This window comes from Pterocles gutturalis, unplaced genomic scaffold (assembly GCF_000699245.1).
Source record: "Pterocles gutturalis isolate BGI_N339 unplaced genomic scaffold, ASM69924v1 scaffold27175, whole genome shotgun sequence".
Lineage (NCBI taxonomy): Eukaryota > Metazoa > Chordata > Aves > Pterocliformes > Pteroclidae > Pterocles > Pterocles gutturalis.
This window is the reverse complement of record NW_010139065.1, coordinates 35,093-61,385: the sequence shown is the minus strand read 5'-3', so window position 1 is coordinate 61,385 and position 26,293 is coordinate 35,093. Positions and strand designations below refer to the sequence as shown.

General features: G+C 38.2%; 1 protein-coding gene across 1 annotated transcript in view; it reads left to right on the top strand.

Moving 5' to 3' along the window:
• Nucleotides 1-2,217: 2,217 nt before the first annotated feature.
• The window catches only part of LOC104468951 (propionyl-CoA carboxylase alpha chain, mitochondrial-like), a gene marked incomplete at both ends in the record, with an annotated part of 48,178 nt that continues 24,102 nt past the window's right edge, over nucleotides 2,218-26,293 (top strand). Inside the window, 4 exons of the mRNA XM_010083246.1 lie at nucleotides 2,218-2,312; nucleotides 8,605-8,755; nucleotides 20,101-20,244; nucleotides 21,613-21,687. Of these exons, the coding sequence (XP_010081548.1) occupies nucleotides 2,218-2,312; nucleotides 8,605-8,755; nucleotides 20,101-20,244; nucleotides 21,613-21,687 (465 nt within the window). The remainder of the gene's footprint in view (nucleotides 2,313-8,604; nucleotides 8,756-20,100; nucleotides 20,245-21,612; nucleotides 21,688-26,293) is intronic.

Genomic DNA, 26,293 nt, shown 5'->3' with positions numbered 1-26,293 from the left:
GTATATATTACTATTATGATTATCATTATTATTATTATAAAGATTTTCAATATTATTGTAGTTTAGTTATTAAATTGTTCTTATCTCAACCCAGAAGTCTTTTTTCCCTTTACTGTTTTAGTTCTCTCTCCCATCCCCAGGAAAGGGGAGGGTGCGTGAGTTGCTGTGTGGTGTTTTGCTACTAGCAAGAGTTCAAAACCATAACAGTTGGCTTGAAAAATATTTTATTTATCTCCTTCAGGAAAATACAGAGAGAGAGAGAGAAGAGAAGCACAGGAACTGTTTTTTATTGAAATAGTCCAAGACTTTCTGGCTTGTTTGTTTTGGTGAGGCTAAATTCTGTGGAAAGTTGTAGGCTTTGTAGCAATGAAACAGAAGTGCTCAGAAGGAATCAATTCTGCTTATGGGACAGTGATTTTCTGAGTACCATGCTATGCCCTAGAGGTACTGTTTTAATATTAAAGAAAAAAAACCCCACAATTAAAAAAATGTTTTGTCCTCCCAAATAAGTTTCTGTAGAGCTCTGTGATGTTTAGTTCTGGACTGGATGAGTTGGGACTTGAGTAGGAAGTTGCTTTAGATGCTGCTGTGTGGGTGTGGTTTTTTTTGTTTTTTTTGTTTTTTTTTCTTTATTGTACTGAGGTGCCTGTAACAGAATCTGGTGTTGGCTGCAGTACCCTGGTGCTGTTGCTGCTAAACCTCCTCCTGTGCAGGGAACAGGGTTCTGGGTCATGTTTTAGTTCAGGAACTCCCAAAGTAATCAATCTTGTAGAACTCTTTGGAGGGATTTTTTTCCCTAGAAAACCCTACAAACTTATGTGAGTACAGCAGAATTTCTCAGGAAAAAATACGTCTGATCCTACAGGGTGCAGAGCACTCTGGATCTGGTACTGCACAGTGCACGTGACTTGTCTTCATGAGATCAGTGCCTTGTTTTCAGTCACATCTCCCCAGATTATTCACGCATCAGCAAATATTGGTGTCATAGATGCAGGAATTCATCTCGCTTAATGCTGTACTCGCTCTGTGGTGCTAAAAGGAATAATAAATAATACAGATTCGTTGTCACAAATGTGAGTAGATATGGTTGAGTTCACGCAGTTTGAGGAAGATTGTATCTTTTTTTTATCTTGTTGATTTTCAGTGTAGAACTGCACTATTAAAGAATGAAGCATGAATATTGGCACAGGTTCCTGTAGATCAGAGGAGGAAGATAGATGGAAAAAAATGAATTAGACGGGAAACTTTATCAGAAAGAAAAAAGGGAGCAGGTGTGGTCTGCAATGGAAGAAATTGTTTTGAGAATAACTGTAGAGTATGACATCATAAAGTTGGAAGAAGTCTACTTGAATCCTCAAATCCAGTATCCTGCTACTGGAAATGGTTGCACCATACAGTCGTTTCATAAAAGGATAGAGTTCCTTTTCTTACTTTTCCTTCCAGTTTGAAGTTGCAGAATCAGTTGAGAGTTCTGTTACGTCAAGCTTGTGGTTTTTTTCTAATGTGTAATTTAGGTAGTTGGATCTAGGTACTTGGTTGTGTGTTTAACTCTTCCATGAACTGAAGCTGCAGCCAAGAACTGTAGTTGACACCTGATTTTTAAGAAATTCCTTGAAACTACTGCTTTAATTTCCATTGAAAATACTGGGGAAGTAGCAAATTTTATTCTCCTTAATAAAGATTGCAAAGTTTCTGGATATTTATTTCTTCTTCATTAAAGATGGAGTGCTGTGGTTTGCCTACTAAGAAATCTCCATTAGCCATTGTTTCTGAAAACTTTGTGTAGTTCAGAAGCAAAATTTGGCATACTTTGAGATTCTTGTCTCCTTTGTTGACATAAGATATTGCGTAACAACATGATTCTGAGTAATTTCATTATGCTATAAAATTTTAAATGCTTGAAAATATAGTCTTATTTCAGGCTTTTGATTTCTGATTTTTGAACTTTTGTGAGCTTCTCACAAATTTTGAAGTCAGAGGTTTTTTGCCTTGTGTAGACATTGTATAGAGGCTTTAAAATAATCCTGCTCAGAATTTGAGGGAACATCCAATTAGTTTTTCATATGCATTTCATTTTATATGCTAACATTTTTTCACAACCTGTATTTCTAGATTGGAAAAAAAAATAAGATTAAACTAACTGAATGTGGTGTAATACTATAATGTCAAAAGGCCATATGCATATACCTGTTTAATAGCAGCATATTATTGTTTCAGGTTTTGGCAGATAAACATGGTAATGCCTTGTGGTTGAATGAAAGAGAGTGCTCCATTCAAAGGAGAAACCAAAAAGTTGTGGAGGAAGCACCTAGGTATGTATACTAGACTCTTGATGCAGCTTAATAGTTACTGAAAGCACTTTTGGAAAGCTGCTGATTTTATTTATTGTACAAATGCAAGCAGATTTAATTCTATTAAAAACTGCAATGAAAATAAATGTTGAAGTTAATCATTTGACTGTAATGCAGTTTTGATGCTGTACTTGAGTGTTTTGATCTTGCTTCATGATGTCTTTCTGTAAGAAGAAAACAGGTGTTGGGCTGTTATTTTTCATGATTTTGTATAAAATGGATATGGATCTTCCCAATCAAATATATGTAGTATATGAGATAGCTTTCTTAATGTCTGAGATATTTTTCCTTTTCTTTGCTTTTCAACTTTAGGATTTGAGAGTAAAATAAAATATGGAATAAATATTCATTTTACCACAGATACAAATATTTGACTATATTATAGTAACTGTGAGAGGGACAGATAATGCTGCTTATTTCTATTTGAAATGGAACATGTAGTACTAAACACTTTTAGTGCTAGCCATAGTAGTGACCTACAGCTGTAGGTGTCCAGTAACTCAAAAGCACTAAATGATCCTAATCCCCCTGGTTTCAAAGAGACCTGAAATACATTGCTGCTGTGCAAGGCGCGGTCTTGCTGTGTTTTCTGTTGCATAGCATTCGTCAGAGAATATGTGTAGAAAGAAGGGCAGAAGGAAGTTCTGATTTCAGAAAACCAGACATACGTGTATCACTGCCTGTGGGAATTCCTAGTGTAATGTGTTCACCAGCTGGGATGGGTTTGCCATTATTTTATAGCATAGAACCATGTGATGCAACAATTCAGGATGTGAGGAAGAGCACATAATTCAAATCATGTTTATTTAGAGGCAGCGTATAAGTTAATGTTGGATCATAATTGTGGGACTGGCACTGTTTATGACCTAGATTTTAAATTAAAACCCAAAGTTTAAATGTAAGCATACAAACTCACTAGCAAATGCTTAAAACCCTCTTGTTGCTTCCTGTGGTGCTTCCTTGTGCTTGTGGATTTCTCGGAAGCCTTATTCCTAGAGATCTTGCTGTGTTTTTGTTTGTGAAATGTGGAGTTGTCAGGTCCCAATATAATGTGCGTGTACATAGACCTAAGCACTTAAGAGAGGAGAGTCTTTTTCCTCAGGAGTACGTGTAAGGAGCTGCCTGCCATTACTGCCTGCTCATTCTCCGTGGTCAATTAAAGGGAGTAATATGTCTTTCTCTCACCAGCCAGCTGTGATCAGAGTGTTTTCTTTTATCAGAAGTATCAGCTTTTTAACTTTCTTGGGCTTCTCTGTTGGAGTTGCTAGTAAGTTTTCTCATCCCCTCCTATAACTCTACAAAAGAGTGTGGGGAAGTCAATAGCTTCCAAAACTTGGCGTGAAAACTCTCCTTCCTTCTTCTTGTTGAATGTTTTAGACTCTGCCAGACTTTTACTGACAGCTTTTGGAAACTGTATCTGCCTTACAGCTACTTGCAGTTGACTGTGGAATGCATTTATTTACAAAGGGTTACAAGACTGTTGCAGATAAGCAGGATACTAACTTCTGTGAGATGCTGTAGACACTCTAAAGCCTGAAGGTAGCCCTTAGTGTGAATGCTGTTTCAGTTAGTCTTATGGATTAATGACTCTTGGAAACACCTTTCTTTGTATGGCTGCGTGAAGGAAATATGAAGTCCTGAGTAGTCCTTTTTTTCCTCCTATTTTAAATGGTACCTGCCATTAATGCTTCTGAGATAGGTTGAAGCTTTTTTTTTTTCTTTCATGAAGCCCAGGAGATAAGGATGCTATGAGCTAAAATGTTTTTGTCTTTTGTACAATTTAGGTCTTTTGACTCTGGCCTCTTCTCAAGCCTCTTTTGATTTACTTTTTCCTGTGATGACATTTTCCCAAGTATCTAGTCCAAGAGGCTGATTCTTGAAGGCCTTTTGGCTTTCAGAGTAATCTCTTTGCAGCTGTTGAACTTATCCTTATGAGGTAATTTTTTGTTTGAATGTCCAGTTTTCCTAGGGAAGTTCAGTCTCTTGTAAAAAAAAAAAAAATCTGTTTTGAGAAGAGAAAGCTCTTGAGTTCACACCCTGGTGAGGTTACAGTATTCAAGGGAGCCCTGGTGTTTGCCATGGTCAATCCCCCAGTTTCAAGTAGGAGACCAACAAACTTTGCTTATACCCATTTAGTGTAGTCAGTTGTCCTACTCTGTTCTGGAAAGCACAGACAATGACACACCTGCTCGTTTTTCAGTTAGTGCTGGGCAAAATTAGTGCTATGCAAAACTTCCAGTGATTTACAGTAGTTTTCTTTGCTTCTGGCTTCACACCTCTTTGGAAGATGCTGTTGGCATCTCATTTCACTACAGAGGCTGAAGTTGAAACAGACGAGTAATGTTTAGTTGTCTGTTATTGTTCCTTAGTTCAGTTTTTGTTCCTCCTCTGCACAAGCTCTTCTCTAGTCATTTTGAGAAACAATTGCTATGAGATGGTGTACTTAGGCAAGAACAAATGGGAGGGTGTGTTTGTATTTTCCTGTCTGCTAGAGTGATTAGTAAGGCATTCTTCCCCATGTGGAGAAACAAGGCCCATAAACTTACCAGAAAATTCATTGATCCTTTAGGATCAATCTAAAGTAAGTGGGTCAATGGAAAGCAAATATACAAGTCTTAGCTGGCTTCCTATTCAATAACTGGAGCTCAGAGGAGTGATCTTAAACTTCACTTTGAGAGCAGGTGTCCTATTCAACCGTTTCGGAACCTGTTAGAAACTTTTTAAAGCACTTTACCTCACTGCTTGAGTGAAGGAACGCCCAGCTATTCAGAGGCACTTGGCTGTCTGTACTGTTTGATGCCCAAAGTTAGAACTTTGGGATGTTATTATGAAGAAGTGCCACACAAAGCCCTTCCACTCGCTGTGTGATCATCCAGCACTATCCTTTGCTGTAGCAGTCAAAGAGATTAAACATTTGATCCTCCATGGAACACCAGTTGGAATAGTAGAATTATTTAGGTTGGAAAAGACCCTTGAGATCATCGAGTCCAACCGTAAACCTGACACCGCCAAGTCCACCGCTAAACCATGTTCCTAAGTACCATGCCTACACGTCTTTTAAATACCTCCAGGTATGATGATTCAGCCACTTCCCTGGGCAGCCTGTTCAAGTACTTGATAACCATTTTGGTGAAGAAGTTTTTCCTGATACCTGATCTAAACCTCCCTGGGACAACTTGAGGCCATTTCCTCTCATCACTTGTTACTTGAAAGAAGAGACCGACACTGACCTCGCTACAGCCTCCTTTCAGGTAGTTGTAGAGAGTCTCCCCTGAGCCGCCTCTTCTCCAGACTAAACAACCCCAGTTCCCTCAGCAGCTCCTCACAGGACTTTTTCTCTAGACCCTTCACCAGCTTTGTTGTTCTTCTTTGGACGTGCTCCAAAACCTAAATGTCTTTCTTGTAGTGAGGGGGCCAAAACTGAACACCGTATTCAGGATGTGGTCTCAAACTAGCATATGTTAAAGTGCTGAGCTTCAGGACACTGGGTGCTAAACCTTCTCTCTATGGTTTCAGGCCTTTCCTGAACAAGTAATGATGAAACAGCACACTGCCATTGTATTCTGTACTCTCATGCAAGATCTGTATTAGCATCCACAGTGAGCAAGATCTTAGAACTTGCTAGCTGCATTCTTATTCTATTTTGTTGTCTCTACTTTTCTCCAGTGATTCCACGTCCTTTGGGTTAAACTTTAGCATCCATGGCTTTCAGAATAAGGTGATTCTTAGGACAGTCTCTCAACAATTTCCCAAAATTTCCCTGAGTTTCATCTCAGACAGCTAATAATTTATTATTTTTTTTTCTTCCAAACTGCATATGTTCAGAGTTGAGATTGCCTTACCTTTACTAAATGTTAGTTTTGCAGTGCCCTTTTAAATTGAATGATGTTTTTTCAGTTTCAGTTCAAATGTTTCTTTCTGTTTCTGCCTGTGACGGAAAGATGTAAGAGGCAGGAGATTTAAAAGAGAAGCTATTTTACCAGTAAGTGACTACATTAGGATGCAAGTGAAACAGTTAAACTATTTTTGTGACCTTTTTTGCATGCTCCATTGTTAACTTCTCTCAGGAATGTTTTTGTCCTTGGAAAGTGCACAGACAGCAACTTCTTTCACTCTCTCCAAGCACTAAGCTCTCTCTGAAAGATCTCAGTATGATGCCAAGTACTTCGGGATCATATTCCAGATTAACTGCAAAGGTGCTACCTGAAGCCACTGCCAATTTGAATTAATGTGTATAGGCAAGAACTTAGTAGAAAGGTATGTTATTGAGATAGACTATTGTACAAGTTCTCCTTAGAGGTCTGCTGCACATACGTATGTCAGACTCCATATGTCCTACTGCTATGTCTAGAAAACCTTGAAGGTTTTGAGGTTAAGAGAAACAGCAAGCCTGTTCTGTTTGTGACTGTGTACATGATTCATAGGTGGCCACAGTTTAGATGTGGGGGCAAAACTGTTTTCAAATAGTTTTGCATATTTGGGCCCATGGTGTGGTACTGCATAATAGGTATCTCAGAGGAGAATGGTTTTTGTAGGTAAGTAATTTTTTTTAATAAACAGTATGCCTAAGTATTTTCTAAGAGCAGTTAAACTGACCTTGACGTTTAGAAAATGAAGGTACTGTTCTCTCTCAGTGTAGTGGTATCTTCAGAAGAAGGGTAAATGTTATTGATGTTTTGGGTTTTTTTGTCTAAGCTGAGCAGTAGATTTCCATTGATGGTGTAACTACCTGTACTTGTCAAAATCTCAACCTTATCTGTGAGTGAAGGTGGTGGAGATATCTTGGGAAACACTATCTGAACTAGAAGTAGAGAGGTAACATCTTGCCCACATGAGGTTGTCTGTCTGGATGTAGAAACAATGGAACAAACCAACTGTTATCATCTTTGATCAACTTAACAATAGCTTGAAGAAGGTCTTATGAGTGAAATGTCAGGTCTGATCTTATGTTTTTTCTTTTTTGGTGCTTTTATCTTGTGAATCCTTTTTATTTTGCAGCCTTCATGCTGCCATAGGAGCTATTTGGTCAAAAGAATAATGGGTATATGTGTGAGAAGATTTGAAGTCTGGTTTAAAATGCTGCATTTTCAAGTGATACTTAATTAAATGGGAAAAGAGTTATTTCAGTTGTAAAAGGTGCATTGTTAAAGGGAGAAACAACGCATATGAAAGGTAAAGCAGCAGAGGGGACTAGGAAAACTTTGGTTCATTAACCTAGCTGGTTGCAGGGATGATCCAGTCATTTTAGAGCATAAATTGTAACCACGTGGCAGAGATGGAGTTTAGCAGTGTGACACCTCTGTTCCATTCTTTGGCTACAGCAGGAGGTGAACAGAGAGATCTCAGACCTACATTTAACAAACATAAGGAAGACACCACTGTAATAAGGGGGAGTAACTGTCTTTCATCCATATGAGAAGTAATAATGGTTATTCTAGAAATAGAGTATGAAGCTGATGTTGAAAAGGTTCTGTTCTTCATAAGCCACTTATTGACCTTTCACGATCAAAGCCCCGCAGAAACCCCAAACTGAGTTATAGATTGTTGATTTTGTGTAATGGATTATCCTCTTATTGAATCAAAGTAAGAAATGTTATTAAACTCTTTTACATTACTAGTGCCTATTTTTGATAGGTACGACACAGTTTTGCACATCCTCTGATTTTTTCTTTGATCTGGTATAGGATCTCATAGCTTCCTTGGGATCAGAATTGACTTTGTTTTCCTGTTGGTCCCGTTGCTTGCCAAGAAATAATTTTTTGCCTAAGTTCTGAAAATGCCTGCCCTACTGTCCATCAGAAACTGCCCATGTGGGCACTGGGAGGACAGAGGTGCGAAGTGGCACTTTTTGCATGAATAAAAGGATTCCATTGTCTCCCAGTTTGCCTAGATATTTCCTTACTTCTTGTGTCATGTCAAATATGGTTTGTTGTACTTATCTTCATTTAACTTGCATTATTGTAGATCTCAGTGTTCTAAAAAAGTTGTGTTTTTTTATATTTTAGAGGATACTGTTATTTGTCTTGACTTTCCTGTACATTAGCAGTATTTGCAAAGCATGCAGTATATCTATTTAGGAGCAATATAAATGTAAAGGCATATGTTTGACAGTTTTTACACTTTTTTGTAACTTAAATAATGTTGTCCTCTTTCAGTGGTAGTTGAACCAGAAGATGAAATGATTTAATTGTTGTCCTTTTTTCTTCTTTTAATTTTTTTTTTTTAAAGTAAAGACATTGTTTCTGTATTGTAGCACTTTTTTAGACCCTGAAACTCGAAGAGCAATGGGAGAACAAGCAGTAGCTCTTGCCAAAGCAGTAAAATATTCCTCTGCTGGAACAGTAGAATTCCTTGTGGACTCCAGTAAGAATTTCTACTTCTTGGAAATGAATACTAGACTTCAGGTAAGAAAAACAGCTCTACAGAGTCAGAAAAGTCTTATTTAAAAAAACAAAACATAACCCCCTTCCACACTTAGGGGTCTGCTCCTGCAAAGACTTACAGATAACCTGATGCATGTGAGCACTTTGCACTGAACTTAAAAGATGTACTCACTTAAATAAGCCTGTGTATACAGTACTTTGCAGCAGTGGGCCCTTGCACAGCATTCAAGTAAGCGTTTGGAGCTTTTGCTCTTTTTTACACTTGACCTGAAGACCTTGCAAGAGGTCACTGTTGAGTGCCACCGTGAGTTCACAGTAAGTGGCTATCCATTGTGCTCTAATGCTTTTCCCCATTGGTCCCTGAAGTTTCTTTTTAATTTTTTTTATACTTTGATGATCACTTGCTGAGTTTCTCTAGGAGAGTGATTAACACTATATGTGTATATCAGCAATAAAAACACTAGCTGTCTGAATATGGTTGAAGTTGTGACTGGAATGCAGCTGTCAAAAGCATGCTGATATGGTGTACGTTTTTTGTAACAACTCGTGTAATCAGACAGTGGATATTATAATGTACACTGCAAATGGACAAAATCTTTTATGGAAGACTCCCTCTACCTCTTATTTGACTGTTATAATGCATTTCTCGTCATAAGCTAAGAAAACAGGCACATAACTTGAAGTCCGGATATCATTCTCAAAGACAGGAAGAAAGTTCAGCTTGTAAGCAAGTAAATTCTGTCATCTTTATCCTCCTTTTCTCACTTTGTTGAATAACACCAGAAAGACTGAAATGTGGAATCAGGCAATAGAGTGATTAGGTTCTTATTTTGTTTTAGCTACATTCCACTGGGGCTGTGTCCTGCCTGCTGCTTGTACATGTGGACAGTGATAGAACAGAGAGATCCTTGTAATTCTGACATTTTTGTGTGACTTTGTATAAATGGCTGTGTAAAATTATGCTTTGGGTAAAGAAGTGAGAAGATTTGGGTATTAAGGGAGAATGGGGGTGTTACAATCTTCCTCTGTACCAGTAGAAGACTGCTGGTTAAATTTGCCTTGCCTTGCAGGGCAGCAGTGTTTTTAGAATTAGTCATGACAGTTACACTTCACATGCTTTTGCTAGAAGTTTGCTAGGCACAATCTGTTCTACCTCAGATTCAGGTAGAGAGGGTAGGGGTTAATGGAAATGTATAGTTCATTAAAATATTACAAAGAATTTCTGTCTCTTTGGTCATATTCTTTACACTTTTCCCAATCTTGTAGTTTTTGAGAGAACACTTTTTACTGACTCTCTATGTTCTTGTTTACATAGAAGAAAATTACGTTCTTTTGCTTAACCCACTGGAAGTTCAGAACCATTTCCTTGCTATAGTATATTATTGTCCATCAATTCCTAAATGGAATTAGCGATAGAATATCCTTGGAGTTGGTTACCCCTGCAATGCACAGTGATAAGTGTTCGAAGTCCCAAACCTCAAACTTGCTTAATTGTAGAGGTCTCTACCTATGCAGTAACAAAGCTTTCACAATTCCATCTTTAAGGACTTTAAAGACTCATTTTGAAGTGTAAGCAGTTTGACAGTCCCCTGTAGTAGCAGACTCATTCTTTCCAACTCTTAAAGAAGTTTACTAATCTTAAATTACAGTCCTTGTATAGATATTCTCTAATTCCTCTGTCCTGACTGGGTATTGTCTCTAATTAGCATTTCACCTTGAGGATTGAGAATAGTAATTTTCTCTGATTCTTCCCTAGGCTTACCCAATTGATCTGTCACTTCTCCCAGGTCTCAAGCTTTACTTTCTGTTCAGCTAGCAGTTATACAACAAATATCTTTTCTTCCTCCCTTCTATTAAGAGCCAAACATAGAAACTCTAATGAAGCTTGTCCAGATTTAACTTCAAAACCAGGAGAGTCTCCGGGTGTCCCTGTATTGCTTCAGCCTTTTCCTTTTGCATCTTCTAACTGTGAACAGTGGCTAACAGGCTCACTTGCCCTGTTTTTGGTGAATGCTCCACAGCTGGAAGAATTTTTTTTGTGGTTTAAGCCCAGCTGGCAGTAAGCATTGCATGGCTGCTCACTCACTTCTTTCCCGTGAGTGGGATGGGGAGGAGAATTGCAAGACCGAAGGTAAAACCTTGTGAGGTGAGAGAAGGACAGGGAGGAATCACTCACCAATTATGGTCACTGGCAAAACAGACTTGACTTGGGGAAACAAAATCAATTTAATTTGTTAACAACCAAAATCAGAGTAGGATAATGAGAAATACAACCACATCTTAAAAAGACACCTTCCCCCTACCCCCTCCCTTCTTCCCAGGCTTGAAAACTTTGCTCCTGATTTTTCTCTACCTCCTCCTTCTGAGCAGCACAGGGGGATGGGGTACAGGGGTTGCAGTCAGTTCATCACACCTTGTTTCTGCTGCTCCTTCCTCCTTAGGGGAAGAACTCCTCACGCTTACTATGAGGTCCCTCCCACGACAGTTGTCGTTTCATGTGGTGGGTTTGTCTGGTAGCAGGGGAGGGGCTACAGTGATGGCTCCTGTAAGTAACTGATCTAAGCTTGTTTGGTAGCAGGGGAGAGGCGCACTACTGAGATGGCCACTAACTTCTCCAGCGTGGGTCTCTCTCACAGAGTCATGGCTTCCTTCAGATTCAGCTACCTGCTCTGATGTGGGGTCCTCCCTGGGCTGCAGGTGTATCTCTGCTCCACCATTCCCCTCCACTGCCTCACTATGGTCTGCACCACAGGCTGCAGGGGAATCTCTGCTCTGGCGCCTGGAGCACCTCCTCCCCCTCCTTCTTCATTGACCTTGGTGTTTCTCTTGCATCCCACTCCTCTCTCCACTGCAGGCTGGATGCAGGTTTTTTTCCACTCTTAAATTATTCACCGAGGTGCTACCACTGTCAGTGATTGTCTCAGCCTTGGCCAGTGGCAGGTCCAACTTGGAGCAGGGGATGCTTCCAGCAGCTTCTCAGAGGAGCTACCCATGTAACACCCTCTCCTGCTACCAAAACCCCACCGTGCAGACCCAGTACACTTTCCTAAACAATAGGCATCTGATCCATAAATAGTGCTTCTAGGGTCTTTGCTAGTGTGCATTACAGACACAGCTACCTGTCAGTATCATCAGAACATGTCTACTAAATTATGCAATTTCTTGTGTTTGTTTTAACTTTTCAGCAATCTCTAATCAGATCACTGTAGCCTTTTTAGTTTAGATACAGACTTCAGAATATACTTGTGTAAAGCTAACTAAACCGTGTCCAATACCTTGCACTGCCTGCTGATTTCTCGTCTCCCTCCTTTTGGTATGTCTGTCACTAAAACATCTTCCAGTGTTTTTTGTAAATTGTTTTGCAGTAATCGAGAGTTGTAGTATTATGTGGCTGTCTTTTTGGGGAACTCTTTGGGAATATGTTTTCTGCTATATAGTTCTGCAAAAAAGTATAAGTAGCATCTTACTGGAAGTTTATATTTTATTTAATTTTTGTTTTAAGTGTTGCTGCTATATGAGGTTAGAAAGTGAAAAAACTTGGTGAATCAGCTCCATTGTATCTTTTGTATGCTACACAAATCTGTTACAGATGTTTCACTCCCTCTAAGTGATTCAGACAGAATGACTTATTCTTTGCTGTTGGCAGTGTACTTTTTTGTTGTATCTGCTGCTCTGCCATCTTTCAGAGGCTAGCTGATAAGCATGAGACACAAGATTGGATAATTGCATAGCAAAACTAGTTATTCTTACTGTTCACAAGAAAACATAGAAATGGCTGCCCTAGCAGCTACAAGAGAACTTCTGTATTGTTGTAAATTAGGGCACTTTCGGAGTGGTTTTCAGGCAGCTTACCACTGTTGGGATTGTTGAGGCAGACCAGATGTCAAATATCTGATTCTTTATAGCTGCTTATGCTGCGGTGTGCTTTGTGTTACTTAGTTGTCATCAGTCTAATCAAAGGCAGTCGTAGTCCAAAACAGCCAAATAAGAGCTTAGAAATAGATAAAGTTTCTGACCTTTAAATTGATAGCCTTTGTAACTTGTCTCAGAATCTCCTTCTCGTGCTACTGTCAGAAGTGCTGCCTTTCACCAGAAAAGTCTCTTCTGCTTTTCACTGGATGATTAGAAATGTTCCTCTTTGACTTCATCAGGAGAGTCTACAGTCTGTAGATAAAGAATATCTGTTAACATATGGGTGTGTGGTGTGGCTAAGCTTCTTGCATGTGAATCAATAGGTGACAGCAAGGAGAAAATATCACATATTCTAGAAGTTTGAAGTGCCTTGAAATGGGAAGCATCTCTTGTTAGCTTGAGGAGAACTGAGAAGAGTGCGATGAGCAGTGTGAAGAGAGCACTTACACTGAATGCAGTTTGTACATCTGTGTCTCAGGTCTGCTTTCAACTGTCTGCCTCCCCTACATGTTGTGTGACTAAATAACAAGTGAGCACTGTCTTCCTCCTCAAAACATGACCAAATTTTCTTAGAGTATTCTGATTGAAAAGATCATTTGTATAGACTGCATTCAGCACAGTGGAGTTGAGAAATATGGTAATTTGAGTAGAAGTGAGTTTTCTCCTCATGTGACAGTTTGAATATTTTGTCATAACTTTTTAGGGATTAAGAGTTAATTTTGATGCATTTGGAGATTTATTGAAAGCATGTGGCATATCTGTATGTCTTTATTTTACAGTTAATTGTAGAGAGAGTATTTAATGTAAAAGTTTTCAAGTTCTTTTAAAGTAACTTGATTCTAAGGCATAAGGCAAATGTAAGTAAACTTCCATATAACAATAAACATTACCCAGTGTTAAGATATTTGTTCATCACTTTCAGTGTTTTCATCAGAGCTCACTTATCTCTGGAAAATGTTATATTCCAGAGCTTTGTCTTTGTACAAAATTGGCTGTGCCTGGTGTAAAAGAGGAAGAATTTTTACATGGAGTGTGTCTCTTTCAACCTCCCTTTCCATCTGTTAGTCCACTCATGAAAGTATAAAAAGCATGGTTGGGAAAAGCCTAGAAGTATGTAGACATCCTTTTGGTGATCATCTGGAGCTCCACTGCTTATAAACTGCTGGTTACAACAGTCTCTTAATGGTATCTGTATTCTGTTGCACATCATTAGGCAGCACCTGCTACACGTTTGCTAAGTGAAGGAGAGAAATGCTGGAAAATATTGCAGCTGCACTATATAAACAGTAGCAGCAAAATGTAAATAGCAAAGTGATGAGCTGAGTCTGGATTGCCAGCTAAAACCACAGAGAGGGAGTGACTTTGGTGTCTGTAGCAGACCCATGGGACAGCAAGAGCTGGTTTTGTTGTCTTGGTGTGTGTAACTGCCTGGAGCGTGAATTGTGATAGGTGGGCAGGAGTGTGGGAGCAGTGAAAGGGGCTGTCAGGAGTTAGAGTAGACTTCTACAAAGGGATTTCAAAGTAAAGTCTCAAGTGACTGTTTCTGCTGTTTGCTGAGACTCTTCATATTTCTTAATACTGGAATCTTGTTTTACTGTGACACTTTGCTTCAGTCATTTTAAATAGGCTAACGAACAGTGTCAGATGGTAAAGACTTTCAATTGCTGCTAACCTGGACTGAATTTGAACTACTGACCTAAAGGTGAAAGGTCTCTTATCCCATTACCAATCCCCTAAGCCCACCAGAATCCATTCTGCACACAGTTTATACCAGCTGTTCATGGCCATTTTTAGAACCAAAAGAAAAGGTGATTTTGCTGCCAAACAACACTTATTCACACAAGAGGGTCAGCCGACAACAGTTAACCAGATTTTTGCCACATTCTTGCCTCCTAATGCAACTTCCATTATGTAGCTACTGGTTGTCTGCTTTTCAGGCTTCCCAAAAGAACTACAGAAAAGCATTGCTAATTGTTGTTGACAGAAGAGAACGACATTGTTTGTGTAAGTCATTGAATCTGAAAGATGCCATTAACAGTGCTGCCAGGGCATGGAGTGATATCTTAGAGACAACATTACCACCTAACTATCAAAAAAAGTAGAGAAAAGGAGGCTTCCCTCCATTTTTAATAAGTAGAGAAACAAAGGATCATTCTTCAAAAGATACATTAGTTTCTTTCCTTTGGTGAATTTGATGTAAAGAAAACCCAAGAATGGCTGCAGTGTGACCATAGCCACCTTGAACGAAGTACTCTGAGAGGGCTTTAATAGTACCGCTAAATATAGTGAAAGCAGGAATTGTATCTTTAGGAAAGAAAGTGTAGGTTTTGTGGGTGCAAGTTTCTTTGTTTTCTTATGTGGTGTGGATAGTGGAAAGGAAATATGTCAAATGACTGAATTGTGAGATTATTTTTTTGAAGCATAGGAGGTTAATAAGGAAAGTTATGCTGAAATTGTGAGCTAAGTCACTTCTTGGTATAAAGTGTGTGGTACTTGTTTAAAGCACAGAAAAGACAGATTCAATATTCATGGGCTATGTAAGTGGTTTCTTGCCCATGTCTGTCCAGTACAATAAAGAAACAAATCCTTGCAAAGAAAAATTGACAAAACTGAATCAATGATTATTGGAAGATAAATTCCTGTGAGGAAGTAGATTAAATATTTTTTGAAGTTATTATATGCTGTTACTAAAAAAAATTATTTGGTACCAAACGTCTGTGCATTAGTTTTTATTTCTACAACATCTTTCTTAGGAAACAATGAAAGAAGTCACCTGAGCATCTTAGTTTATGGAAATTTTTGTAGTTTTGGTTGCACTCAGTTCTTCAATCACATAATAATAAATCTGAAAATAGTCAGCAACTCATGTTATGTACTATGTCTATAGAAAAGGACAACAGGAAATTGCCTGTTATGTATTCCTGTGTGCTTTCCTTTCATTCTGTGCATTAGTCCAAACATTGTTCTCCAGCAGCCTTTCTGAAAAGCTTTTTTTTACTATGTGCCTTCAAACCCCATATACATGGCTGTTGTGAACTATTTTGCGGAAGGAAGATGTGACCCCAGAGTGCTCCTGCTCATACTAGTCAGGAAACTGGCATGCCTGAAGAGCAGAACATGTGTGCACCTCTGTTGTTGTTCAGTTCTCTGAAATAGAAACCAGGCTTACTGAAATAAAGGAGACTGAGGAGCCATCTGTAAGCTGATGGGTTTGCGTCAATTGATACTGGATTTGCCTGCCACAGAAAAACCCATGCGATGCCAGGTGAATCATGATCCTGGAAACTGAGGTGGATGTTGAAAGTTAGTTTTGAGATTATTTATCTGAAGGCAAAGGAGTATATGAAATCAACTAGGGATGTACAGTAGTAGGGGTGACATAGGCTGTAGTTTTAAGTCTGCTGAAATTTGGATATTCTTGGCCACTGTGGTGTGCTTGAATGCTCCAGCTGGTGTGTGAGTAACTTGATGCCTTATGCACACGGGGGCAAGAGAAATCTGTGAAACTACCCAGAAGTTTGCTATTAGATCTGGGTACCTTGATGGTCTTGAGAAAAATGTGTTCTGAAATTATTCCCCTGGGTATAAGGGGAGCAGTCATCGTTAATTTAACTCTTAGCTCCAACTGTTCCTAAAAAGTACATGACTGTTTTTGTAGCTGTGGATGAACCCCAGTACAGTAAAGCTTTAAGACTGTTGGCAGTCACAGAACAGGATGAGTTAGCAGCCTCTCTGTACTGTTCTGGGGACGGATACTAACTGGACTGTGATGCTGACAGGTTCCCCTAGCTTTTTGTACCTGTTTTGTCATCTATATGGAATCACAGAATCATAGAACAGTTTGGGTCTTAGTTATTTTCTTACGCGCTTTGCCACCAGTGTTGCTTGCTGTGTAGACTGAAAGAGGTTAGGGAAGCAAAGACACTTGTAATGCTCGTGGGGAAGCTGATTGCTGTGAGGCGTCTGGAGAAGAGCAGATCCAGTATGAAGGGGAAGCACTTTCCCTTTACCCTGTATGTTATTGGTTATAACAGCTACAGCTTTGTGGACTTGAAAGCAGGAACATAAGTGGCATTTTTCGGAGAAAGAGATGTATGTGGATCACAGAAAGTGAGGAGAAAGACTTTTTTAAGGAGATATGCATTGTACTTTTGTGCGTTGAAATGATGGTTTGTTTTAAGTCGTTTATGACCAGACTTGGTATAAGTAAAGGAACTGGTAGTGTAGGTGATACTTTTGGCAGCTAGCTAATCGAGAGTTATTGGTGATCAATTTTTCTGCTTGTCCTGTTGAGAATAAGGCACAGCTGCCTTGATATAGCTATGATCTGTACATTGCTTGCTGCAGACATGTCTGGTTTTGCCTTTTGTGTTAAGGATGGAGATAACGTGTGAATTTACCCACTATCATATAACCATACCACCATTGCCTCTTACCTTATTGACTGGGGCTTCATTCATTGGCAAGATCTTGGATCAGCTGACTACAAAATCTGAGTATGGTCCAAAGCTAGAAGAGTTGATCAATTGAGTGGGATTCAGCTCTGTTTGTGAGCATAGTTGCCTTCATTTACTTAAATATTTAGTCCTTGACTTCACTTCCCATTTTGTGGATGCTAAAGCTGTTGATGGAGAACAGGTATAGCATAAAATTAATAAGAAGAAAATACAACAGGCAGGCAAAATAAGAATGACACCTGAAGTAGAAGGCTGAAAAGTAAAAGAGGAAAAAATTTGAAGCCTAGCTTTTAATAATGATTTAAAAATAGATAAAACAGTTATCGTAGTCAAATAGCTGTGAGAGTTATTCTAGAGCTTTCATAAGTAGGGAATGATGATGCCTCTGTTTTTCTTTTTTTGTGAGGGGAGGGAGAAGAGGGGTCTAATTTCTTCACTTCTGCCTCCATTCTTCCTTGCTTTGTAAAAGATTTGAGCTTTAATTTCAGAGCCTGCCTGTATCTCTGCATGGGTGGATTCTTGCACCTCCAGAACCTCATTGCAGGGTGCTTGTTGAACCAGGATATGACATTACTACTTTGTTAATGTCCTTCTGTAGTATTGTATGCTGAAGCATATTCCCTATAATGCTAAAAATACTGACCCCCTCTTGCACCTCCCCTTGCCGAAAGAAAACAGCAACTGCTAAAACAAGTATGGTTTGGGCTGTGCACCTCACTGAAAGGTTAAAGTTACAAATAAGTCAACCAGGATTTCAAGGTTAGAATTCTATTCTACCCCATTTTGGTGATCTGATGGTTTTAATGTATGCTAAAATGTATTTTAAATGTATTCAGTACCGTAAAATTAGTGATATGATTGGTACTGTCTATGTTATGCCTAAACAGCACTAGTTCAAGCACAGTCCTAAAAGAAAGCAGAACAGCTTCTCCTCACCCCAAAAAACCTCAAAAAAATTTTCCTTGTCGTATTTTCTGAATGCTGTTTTGTGTGCAGACACAAAGGGAGTATTTTGAAGAAACAGAGGAAAATATTGACCAAGTCAAAGATCTGTATTGAAGAATGGATTAAATAAATGTTTGTGAGTCGTAAGAACCAAACAACAAAAATATTTTTCTTTCCAGAAACATTCCATCCTATTTTGATCATCAACAATAAAGCGGAAAACAACAACAAAGCTATTGAGTCTGGAATGCCAATTGCAATCCAAGAAAAATGACAGCATAACTAAATAATGCAGATGTCTTCAGAAAAAGAAATGTATTTTAGTTATGTGGAGCGTTAGAATTCCAAATGTTTTCTAAACTTAATAGTAATTTTTAAAAACTTAAATTCCAAAATAAGAGAACAAGTTCTGTTGTCCAGATATGAATGTGATAAGTAACTTTCTGTTAAAACTTAGGGATTTTTAATAGAAACTTCAAGTCTTAATAGAAATGGAATTGCTTCAATTTAGCACTGCAGGGTAGACTGAGATGTTTCATAGATTCTCCAAATACTGTTATTAAGCTTGACATGCTGGAGAATATCATGTATTTAGGTAGAGTCAAGATTGAATCCCGAAGGTACATCCTTAAACTGTGTAATCACATTCCCATTTCAATGTCACTTTTATCCTTCAAAGAATAGGTGCTTGTTTCAGTGATGATTTGTCATTAAAATTATGTCAAAATGTCTTAAAATATTGTTGAAACTCTAAACAAACTCACAGCACACACAGGGCTAATTATGGATGCCATCTGTTTATTTTTACAAAGCTTTTTTCTTAAAGACCAAAGCATCTTCTTGTTCTGATAAGCCACAAGATTATTATAATGACTAAATGTTTTCCTTAGTACTAGCGTAGTTGAAAGAAGAAAGACAAGTGGTTTGGTCACTAACGTTTTCCTGTGTCACCAAATACAGTGTGACATTTCATGGTAGAGAAACCATTGTCAAGTGTGTTCTCTTTAGGTTTTGGCCCTTGGAACACAAGCATTTTATAACAAAAATGGCAGTTCTGTCGTTAACTTATATATGCAAAGATTTACAGCCATCTCTGTGAAGGACAAGCTTTTAGCATGCCTATCTTTTACTTCATCTATACGGTGTGCCCTCCTGTGTCTGGGTGTCTAAAGGTGTTTTAAAGTTAATAAATGTGTCTGTTTATATCCCTATTTCAAGGAAAAAAGTGTGTATGTGCATATGCACGCACATGTGTGCATGCTTGTACGCACATGCTGGGGTTAGTGTGAACGACGGGTATTCCCATGGCAGCATCATCCAAAGCCGTTAGCAGCAATTTACTGAGAGCACAGAGTGACTCTGCTGGTCCAGCCCAGCTATTGTGCATGCTAAGCACTAAACAGATAAGTCTGGAGGGGGCGGGGAAAAATTGAAGGATCCATCTGCTCGTTTCTGCTACACTGCGCTGATGCAAGATTACGCTAATCTGGTTGCTTGTCAGGACAGGTTAGTGAAAGCAGGCGAATGGGTGAGATTTAGGGTAGGCTAGTTCTATGGAAAATTGTAAGCGACTCCTGTATGTGCTATGTTAGGGGTAGCAGAATGGGTTGATTATCAGCTACTTTGAGATTTTCAGTTACAATATATTTATGGCTACGATGCGAGTCTTTTCAAAACAAAATTGTGTGGGAAAAGCTTCCAGACAAGGAAAAATTAACTTGTCACCAGGTGCGTTTGAATTGGTAAAATAAATTGGGGAAAACCCCAACCCTGCAAACCCCCAAACTCTCCCAGGTGTTCTCTGTAGTTTTTCTTTTGTATACTGCTAATTATTGTAATCTGCTAGTTATTTTGTTTTTTGGGGGGTTCACTGCAGAGAAGGTGGTTGCTGGAGTTTGTCAAGTAGAATCTTTTTTTTTGGGAAGACCAAGATGGAATGTATTCTTTGGTCTAATTTCTTGTTTATCTGTGTTTGTTTATGGAAAGTGTTTTTTTTTGTTGTTGTTGCTGTTGTTTTTGTTACCTACTGACTGACAGTTCTTGACCTTGCAGGTTGAACATCCCGTCACAGAATGCATTACTGGCCTGGACTTAGTCCAAGAAATGATCCGTGTTGCTAAGGGTTACCCTCTCAGGCACAAACAGGCTGATATTCCCATCAACGGCTGGGCGGTTGAATGTCGAGTTTATGCTGAGGTAAATGAGTGGTAATGGGGAGGAGGGTAGGTGAGTGAATTGTGGAGTAAAAATACCCAGGTGTGGATAGATGCCAAGGTGAAGTCAAGGAATATCATATGAAAGTCATGATTTAGATTATGTAATGCAAGTGGTTAATGAGCTTTTGTAGAATTGCAGAACTTTTATTTTCTAATTCAAAATACAGTATGTATTTCAACATACCTTTTTGATGAAAATCAAAGTTAAATGTGATAAAAGAGGTAACTAAGGTTTATTTCTAAGGACATTTGATATATGTTCTGTTCACATTTAATGATGCTGATGCTGGAATTATTTGCTAGAGTTAACTAGTCTTTACGGGTTTCTTAACTTGGGTACTTGAAACTTGTCTTAAAAAGAGTTGAAATTCAATGACTGACAAAATTTTTGTTGTTGTAGGAAAACATTTTCATAGATTGCTGAAAAAACCAGTTATGTATCTTCTGAAACTACAGCTTATAGGACAAGCTTTCAAAGTGTACTCCAAGATAATAACTTTATAATTACGGTATGACTCTGTGTCTTACCTTAAAAAAGCTTACTAAAATAAACCCCATTTTCAAGCGTGTTTAGGACATTTCAAGGTAGTGTTTCTTTGCTGTAATTTTGATTCATGAAAATCATGACTTGTTAATTTAAAAATTATGCATGAGTTTCTTCATTTTATTTGAGGAACATTTTAGGTAACTGTGCTTTTAAAAAATAATTTAGCACCTTGAGGTGTTTCTTCCCTTGCTTAACTATTGTGGCTTTTGTGACCCAGGGCATCTTACTTTATGTTGGTTTTCTCTTTCTCTTCATGACGTGCACATAATCCCCAACGTGCTCTACTGATGAGAAGTTATATGAACTATTTTGATAAAGAATAAATATTTGCCCTGTGATTGGCATGGAAGCTATCCTGAGTATGAGTAGGCTTTACCCTGGAGTAACTGATGCTTGAGCTTTCTTTTTTTCCAACTTAGATTCCCTCACATTTATAATTAATGGATCCATCTACTTATACTCTCTTCTCAAATCCACTCTTCTGAATACTTTCCCATCCTTCTTCTGAGGCGACATGTAGCAAATTAAAATGTCATCTTGTATATTTTGGTGGTGTACTGTAGCTGTGTGCAGAGAACTCCTTTCCTGTTTTTTTGACTGTGATGCAAGAGAATTTGTGTGCTTCTAGTTCTTTGTTCGGAGTTGCAGGGGTAGGTAGATGAAGAAATCTACTTCAGTGCAAGTAATTCTGGGGAAGAAAACAAAGTTATTCCAGCAGTGGTTTCTGTTAGACTTCAAGCTTTTTAATGTTCTCTGCATCTGTAAAAGCTTAATGCTTTCTTATGTTGAATTTTATTTCAGGACCCCTACAAATCTTTTGGCCTGCCATCCGTTGGTAAACTGTCTCAGTATCAGGAACCGTTGCATGTGCCAAGTGTAAGTAACTTGCTTCTGGTTTTCATAGGTGCTGAGTATTTCTTTTATAGACAGAGACAATATGTAGTCAGTAGCTTTGTAAATCAGGTCTTTTTTCCAGCTTTTTTGTGTCAGTAAACAGAACGTGGCCATACTTATTTGTGCAACCTGAAAATATGCTTAAAAATGTACAGTTCTAAACTGTGTTTAAAATGTTCAAATTGGATATAACAGGAAACTGTTATATGTTGAAATATTTTGTTACATTCTGTAACTTTCAGCTTAAGTTTTTCAAACACAGCTTTAGTGAAAGTACTGTGGTGATTAGAAAGGACAGTGAAACACTGAGACAGCTCTTTAATCACGGAGTTCTGCAAACACCAGCGAGAAACTGCCAGTGCTTTCTGTGTAGCTTTGTAGACTTTAAAGAGGAAATTTGTTACAGCAATTATTATATGTTTCAGGATACAGTTTAACTATGTGGAAGGGCTGTTTAACAGTGTTTCTGCATAAAGAGTAAGGACACTGCTTTTCTGTAAAATCAAGGTAGTCTAAGTCATAAGTGCACAGATACATGACTCTGTGTCAGTTAGTGGAATGACAAGGCTGTACTGCCTGTGAATAAGATTATTCAGTCTGCTTGCACGGAAAATAGTGGAAGATTACAGGAGGAGTCTTAAATGTGGAGATGTTATTGGATATATGATTTATTTCGCTTCTTAAATTGTTTTTGCCTGTGTACCTTCCGAAGGGACCTGACCCTTTCTGGTCTTTAAGGCTTCATGCTGTGTTCAAAGCCTGAAAGCAGAAAAAAATTGTGAAGATCTAAAAGGCATTATGTGATCTTAAAGAGGAGATGAGGGAAAAAGGTATCATTGGATGTATCTAAACAATTTTTTAAATGAAACAGAGTGTATTTAATAAGAATTTATAATGAATGTTCCAGTGGTTGTTAGAAGTTTTCACCATGTTGTAATAGCTAACAGGATGTCAAACATTTTGCCCTTGCAAGTTTTTGCAATTTGCAATTTTCCAAACGTGAGACCTGTTGAAAGTACAAGTGATAATGGACAAAGTATACCCCCTACAGTCTTTGTCCCACCAAATCTTTCTTCAATTAATGCTGCAGCAGGAGTTTTATGTAATAACATTTGCACTTGTGAGCCATCCATACAAAGAAAAAACAATTAAAATGCCTTAAATGTTCTGCTTACTGCTGTTATTTGCTTGTGTGAATGTTGCATGTCAGCTAAATGGACCACGGAATAGATAAAGTGATTGGGTGCAGGAGAGTGCACACTAAGCTTTGTCTATCATTATTGCTGGGAGCAATCAAATTGATGCCAGCAGGACAGTAGACGCGTTGACAGCTGTAATTATGTATCTCCATGGTGATCACTTTTGGCCTGTCATGGAGGCCCATGAGTCCCCTCCCTTGCAAGCGTTTAATCAGATTGGGCTGTCACTTGTCAGGTAGATGGGGTGGGCTGGGAGTTGTGCTTAGGCAGAGAGGTGAATTGAAAATGAAGGGTGGGAGATGTCTGATCGCTTCACGTGGTCCATCATGGTACCAAAGAAAGAAATTTTAATTACACTGGAGGCTTCAGAGCAATGGTTTGAGGAGCTCATATGGAGTGTCTAGGCTGTTCTCTTTCTCTTTACTTCTATTGTCATAATAAAAATAGAACAGCTATTTTTATGTAGACACTCATGGTTTGGTGTCTTAATACATATTTTCTGCCACTGTAAAATTAATTTCTCTCCTGAGAATATCATGCAGCTAAGAACAAAATTAATATGACTAAAAAAGTTCCGCGTTACAGGCCCATTGTGCCACAGTGTTTGTTTTCTGCATTTTAGATTTTAGAATTGTCAACAAATTGGCTTAAAGAAGTTAGTGAGGACTTGTGGTGTGTCACAGCAAATTTGACTTATCAGTAGTGTATTGCTAAATGCATTTTCATTTCATTTCTTCTGTGTCTCAAGTTAGCTGTGGTTGTCTACTGTGCCTGTGTGTCAGCTGCTCAAGCTGGTGTGCATGGCTGTGTGAGGGCTTTTTTCTTAGCCGTAGATAGGAATATACTGGCCATTTTTGTGTCATGTAGTCTGTAATTTTCTTAGAACATGGTAATTGTAAATATCAATTTTTTTTTCATTTTTGATAATGAAGCTTAAGACAGGTAACCACATAACCCCGTATTATGATAGTGAACATTCGTGTTCAATGCTCTAACATAATATAACAAATGTACTGCTGTATCTGAGGAGCTCCAGCATTGCTCTTTGCCAGTATGGTCAGCAGTCTGGTCTTCTAATGACTCTTACCAGAAAGAGAAAACTCTTAGACTCTGATATGGCAAAGAATTGAGAAATATGAGAACCTGTATGTGTTGGTAAGTGGAATTTGATGCACGAATAGTTCATTGCAGGAGTGGGACATAGATTGTGCGCTTTTTTTTTTCTCCTCTCTTAAGCTTTTTTTTTTGTCTTTCAGTTTATTGTTGTCCTGGTGTTATAACACATAATGGTAGTACAACAGCAAGAGGAGGGTTGGGGGCTGTAATACCAATGACCTGTAGGGTACGGAAGGATCTTGAACATAGCCTTGCTTTGGTATTATAAATACTGAGTAAAAGAAAGAAAGTATGTTAAGCAGAAGTAAATGCTGGAGGTCTAAGTAGTATTGTTATTGGTTTTGTTAAGCACATTATAGTGAGTATCTGTTGAATTAGGGTTTATTTTTCCTCCAATGTTCATTAAGTTCTGTCACACCATATAGTTTATAAAACACCTGCCGTTACCAGGTTCTGAAAATGTAAGCACCACAGAGAGAATGGAAGATGGTAAATGTATTTCTCTTCTGCTGTCATTTTTTCAGTCATCTTTATTTTATGAAAATTAAACCTCTACAGAGGACTCTAGACTTTTTTTTTTTTAAAGGCAATTATGCTGTAGTTTTTAAAAGAATTTTCACTTCTCACTAATTTTTCATTTTTCAGGGTATTGTACTTGGGAAAAAGTGTAAATCTTGTAGTGGTAGGTATGTATGTTGTATGTCAATAGAAACACAGAACAGGCGGAGCATGTAGTGAGTAGCCTCAGAAGCCTTGTATAACTTCAAAGTCTGACTAACCTGCTTATTCTGGGTCTGAATTATGCACCTTTCATTTTTTTTTTGTCAAAACATTATATACATGTATAAATACTGACAAGCACAGAAAGCGCCCCTGAACACTTGTATGTAATCACTTTATAGGTGCTACTTTGGAGACAAAAGTCACAGTATAATTCAAGTATGTATGGAACATGTATGTCATATCTTCATGTTTTATATATGTATTTATTGTGTACTACAAAAAGTATTTTGGGTGAGGGATTGTCTGGGATTGAGTAGGTAAATGAAATTTTTTCTGATTTGAGTGTGAGAATGTATGCATTGACTTTATATATATACAGACATCCTGGGAGGAAGGATGGCTTAGCAGTTACTGCTGCATGTTTCTTCTGTAATCATGATAGGTCTGAACTACCTTCTCATCAGTAGCTAATGCTAAACATACCTGATGTGGGTAGCGGGGGGCCTAGTTAAGAATAGATAAAGCACATTCACATAAGATGTGATAAAAATGTGACAGAAGCACTATTACCTTTACATATGAGTAAATATGCTGTACAAATAAACATAATTATATAAGAAACAATATATAAATATATACGTATAAATATATAAACGCAAATATATTAATAAGTATATACTTTTTGTAAAGTAAAATGAACGTAACATCATTAAAACTGGTCAGACAGTGTTTCTTACCAAAGAAAGTGAGTATACCTGCTAGGGTATCTTTTTATGTCATTTGGATAATAGAGTCATCATCATGCCCTCATGTGGATTCTGTAGACAAGAGGTTCTACATGTGGTCCCTTGATAATTGCCTAAATTAAAATATTAAAGGCCTAACAGCCGTTGCATTGACCTTTTTCTGCCTTGCTGCAGACAGATGAGCTGCTGTTTATTACAAAGGTTCCTTCCCACAGGTGAAGATTTAACTGAGATTCCAGGACCCTCTTTCCCACCCCCGTTACAATGCAAGTATATCAGAGCCCTGCTGCTTCAACAGCTTTGATAAGAGCCCTCCATCCTTATGATCCCCTGAATGTGTTTATCACTCTTGAGTTTTGATTAGTTTTTCAAAAATATTTAAGATTCCAGTGCTTAAAAGCAGCATTTTAATAAATATTTCTTCCTGAGATATTGCTCATTTGAGAAGTTTTGTATGGCTAACCTCATTGCTACAGTGATGAAATCAAACTGAGAGATGAAAACAAGAATCAGCAATATGCTAACTAACTTGTTGGCTGGTTAACAGCAATCAGCCTCTTCAAAAGAAATTTTTGAACTTGTGTTATTTTTTTTCCATAATATTGCAGAATCACAGCTTTAATTGGGGCTGTGTCCTTACAAAGCAAAGCCATGGAAAAAGCTGTGTAAACATTAAAGCCTCAGGGGAACAGCGGCAACAGAAAAAAAAAGTTTTACAATTGAGAGGGTGAGGCAAAGAAGGAAAGTGTTACAGACATGAAAACCACAGGATCTGTATTCCTATGGAGCTGATAAGCAGAGCTC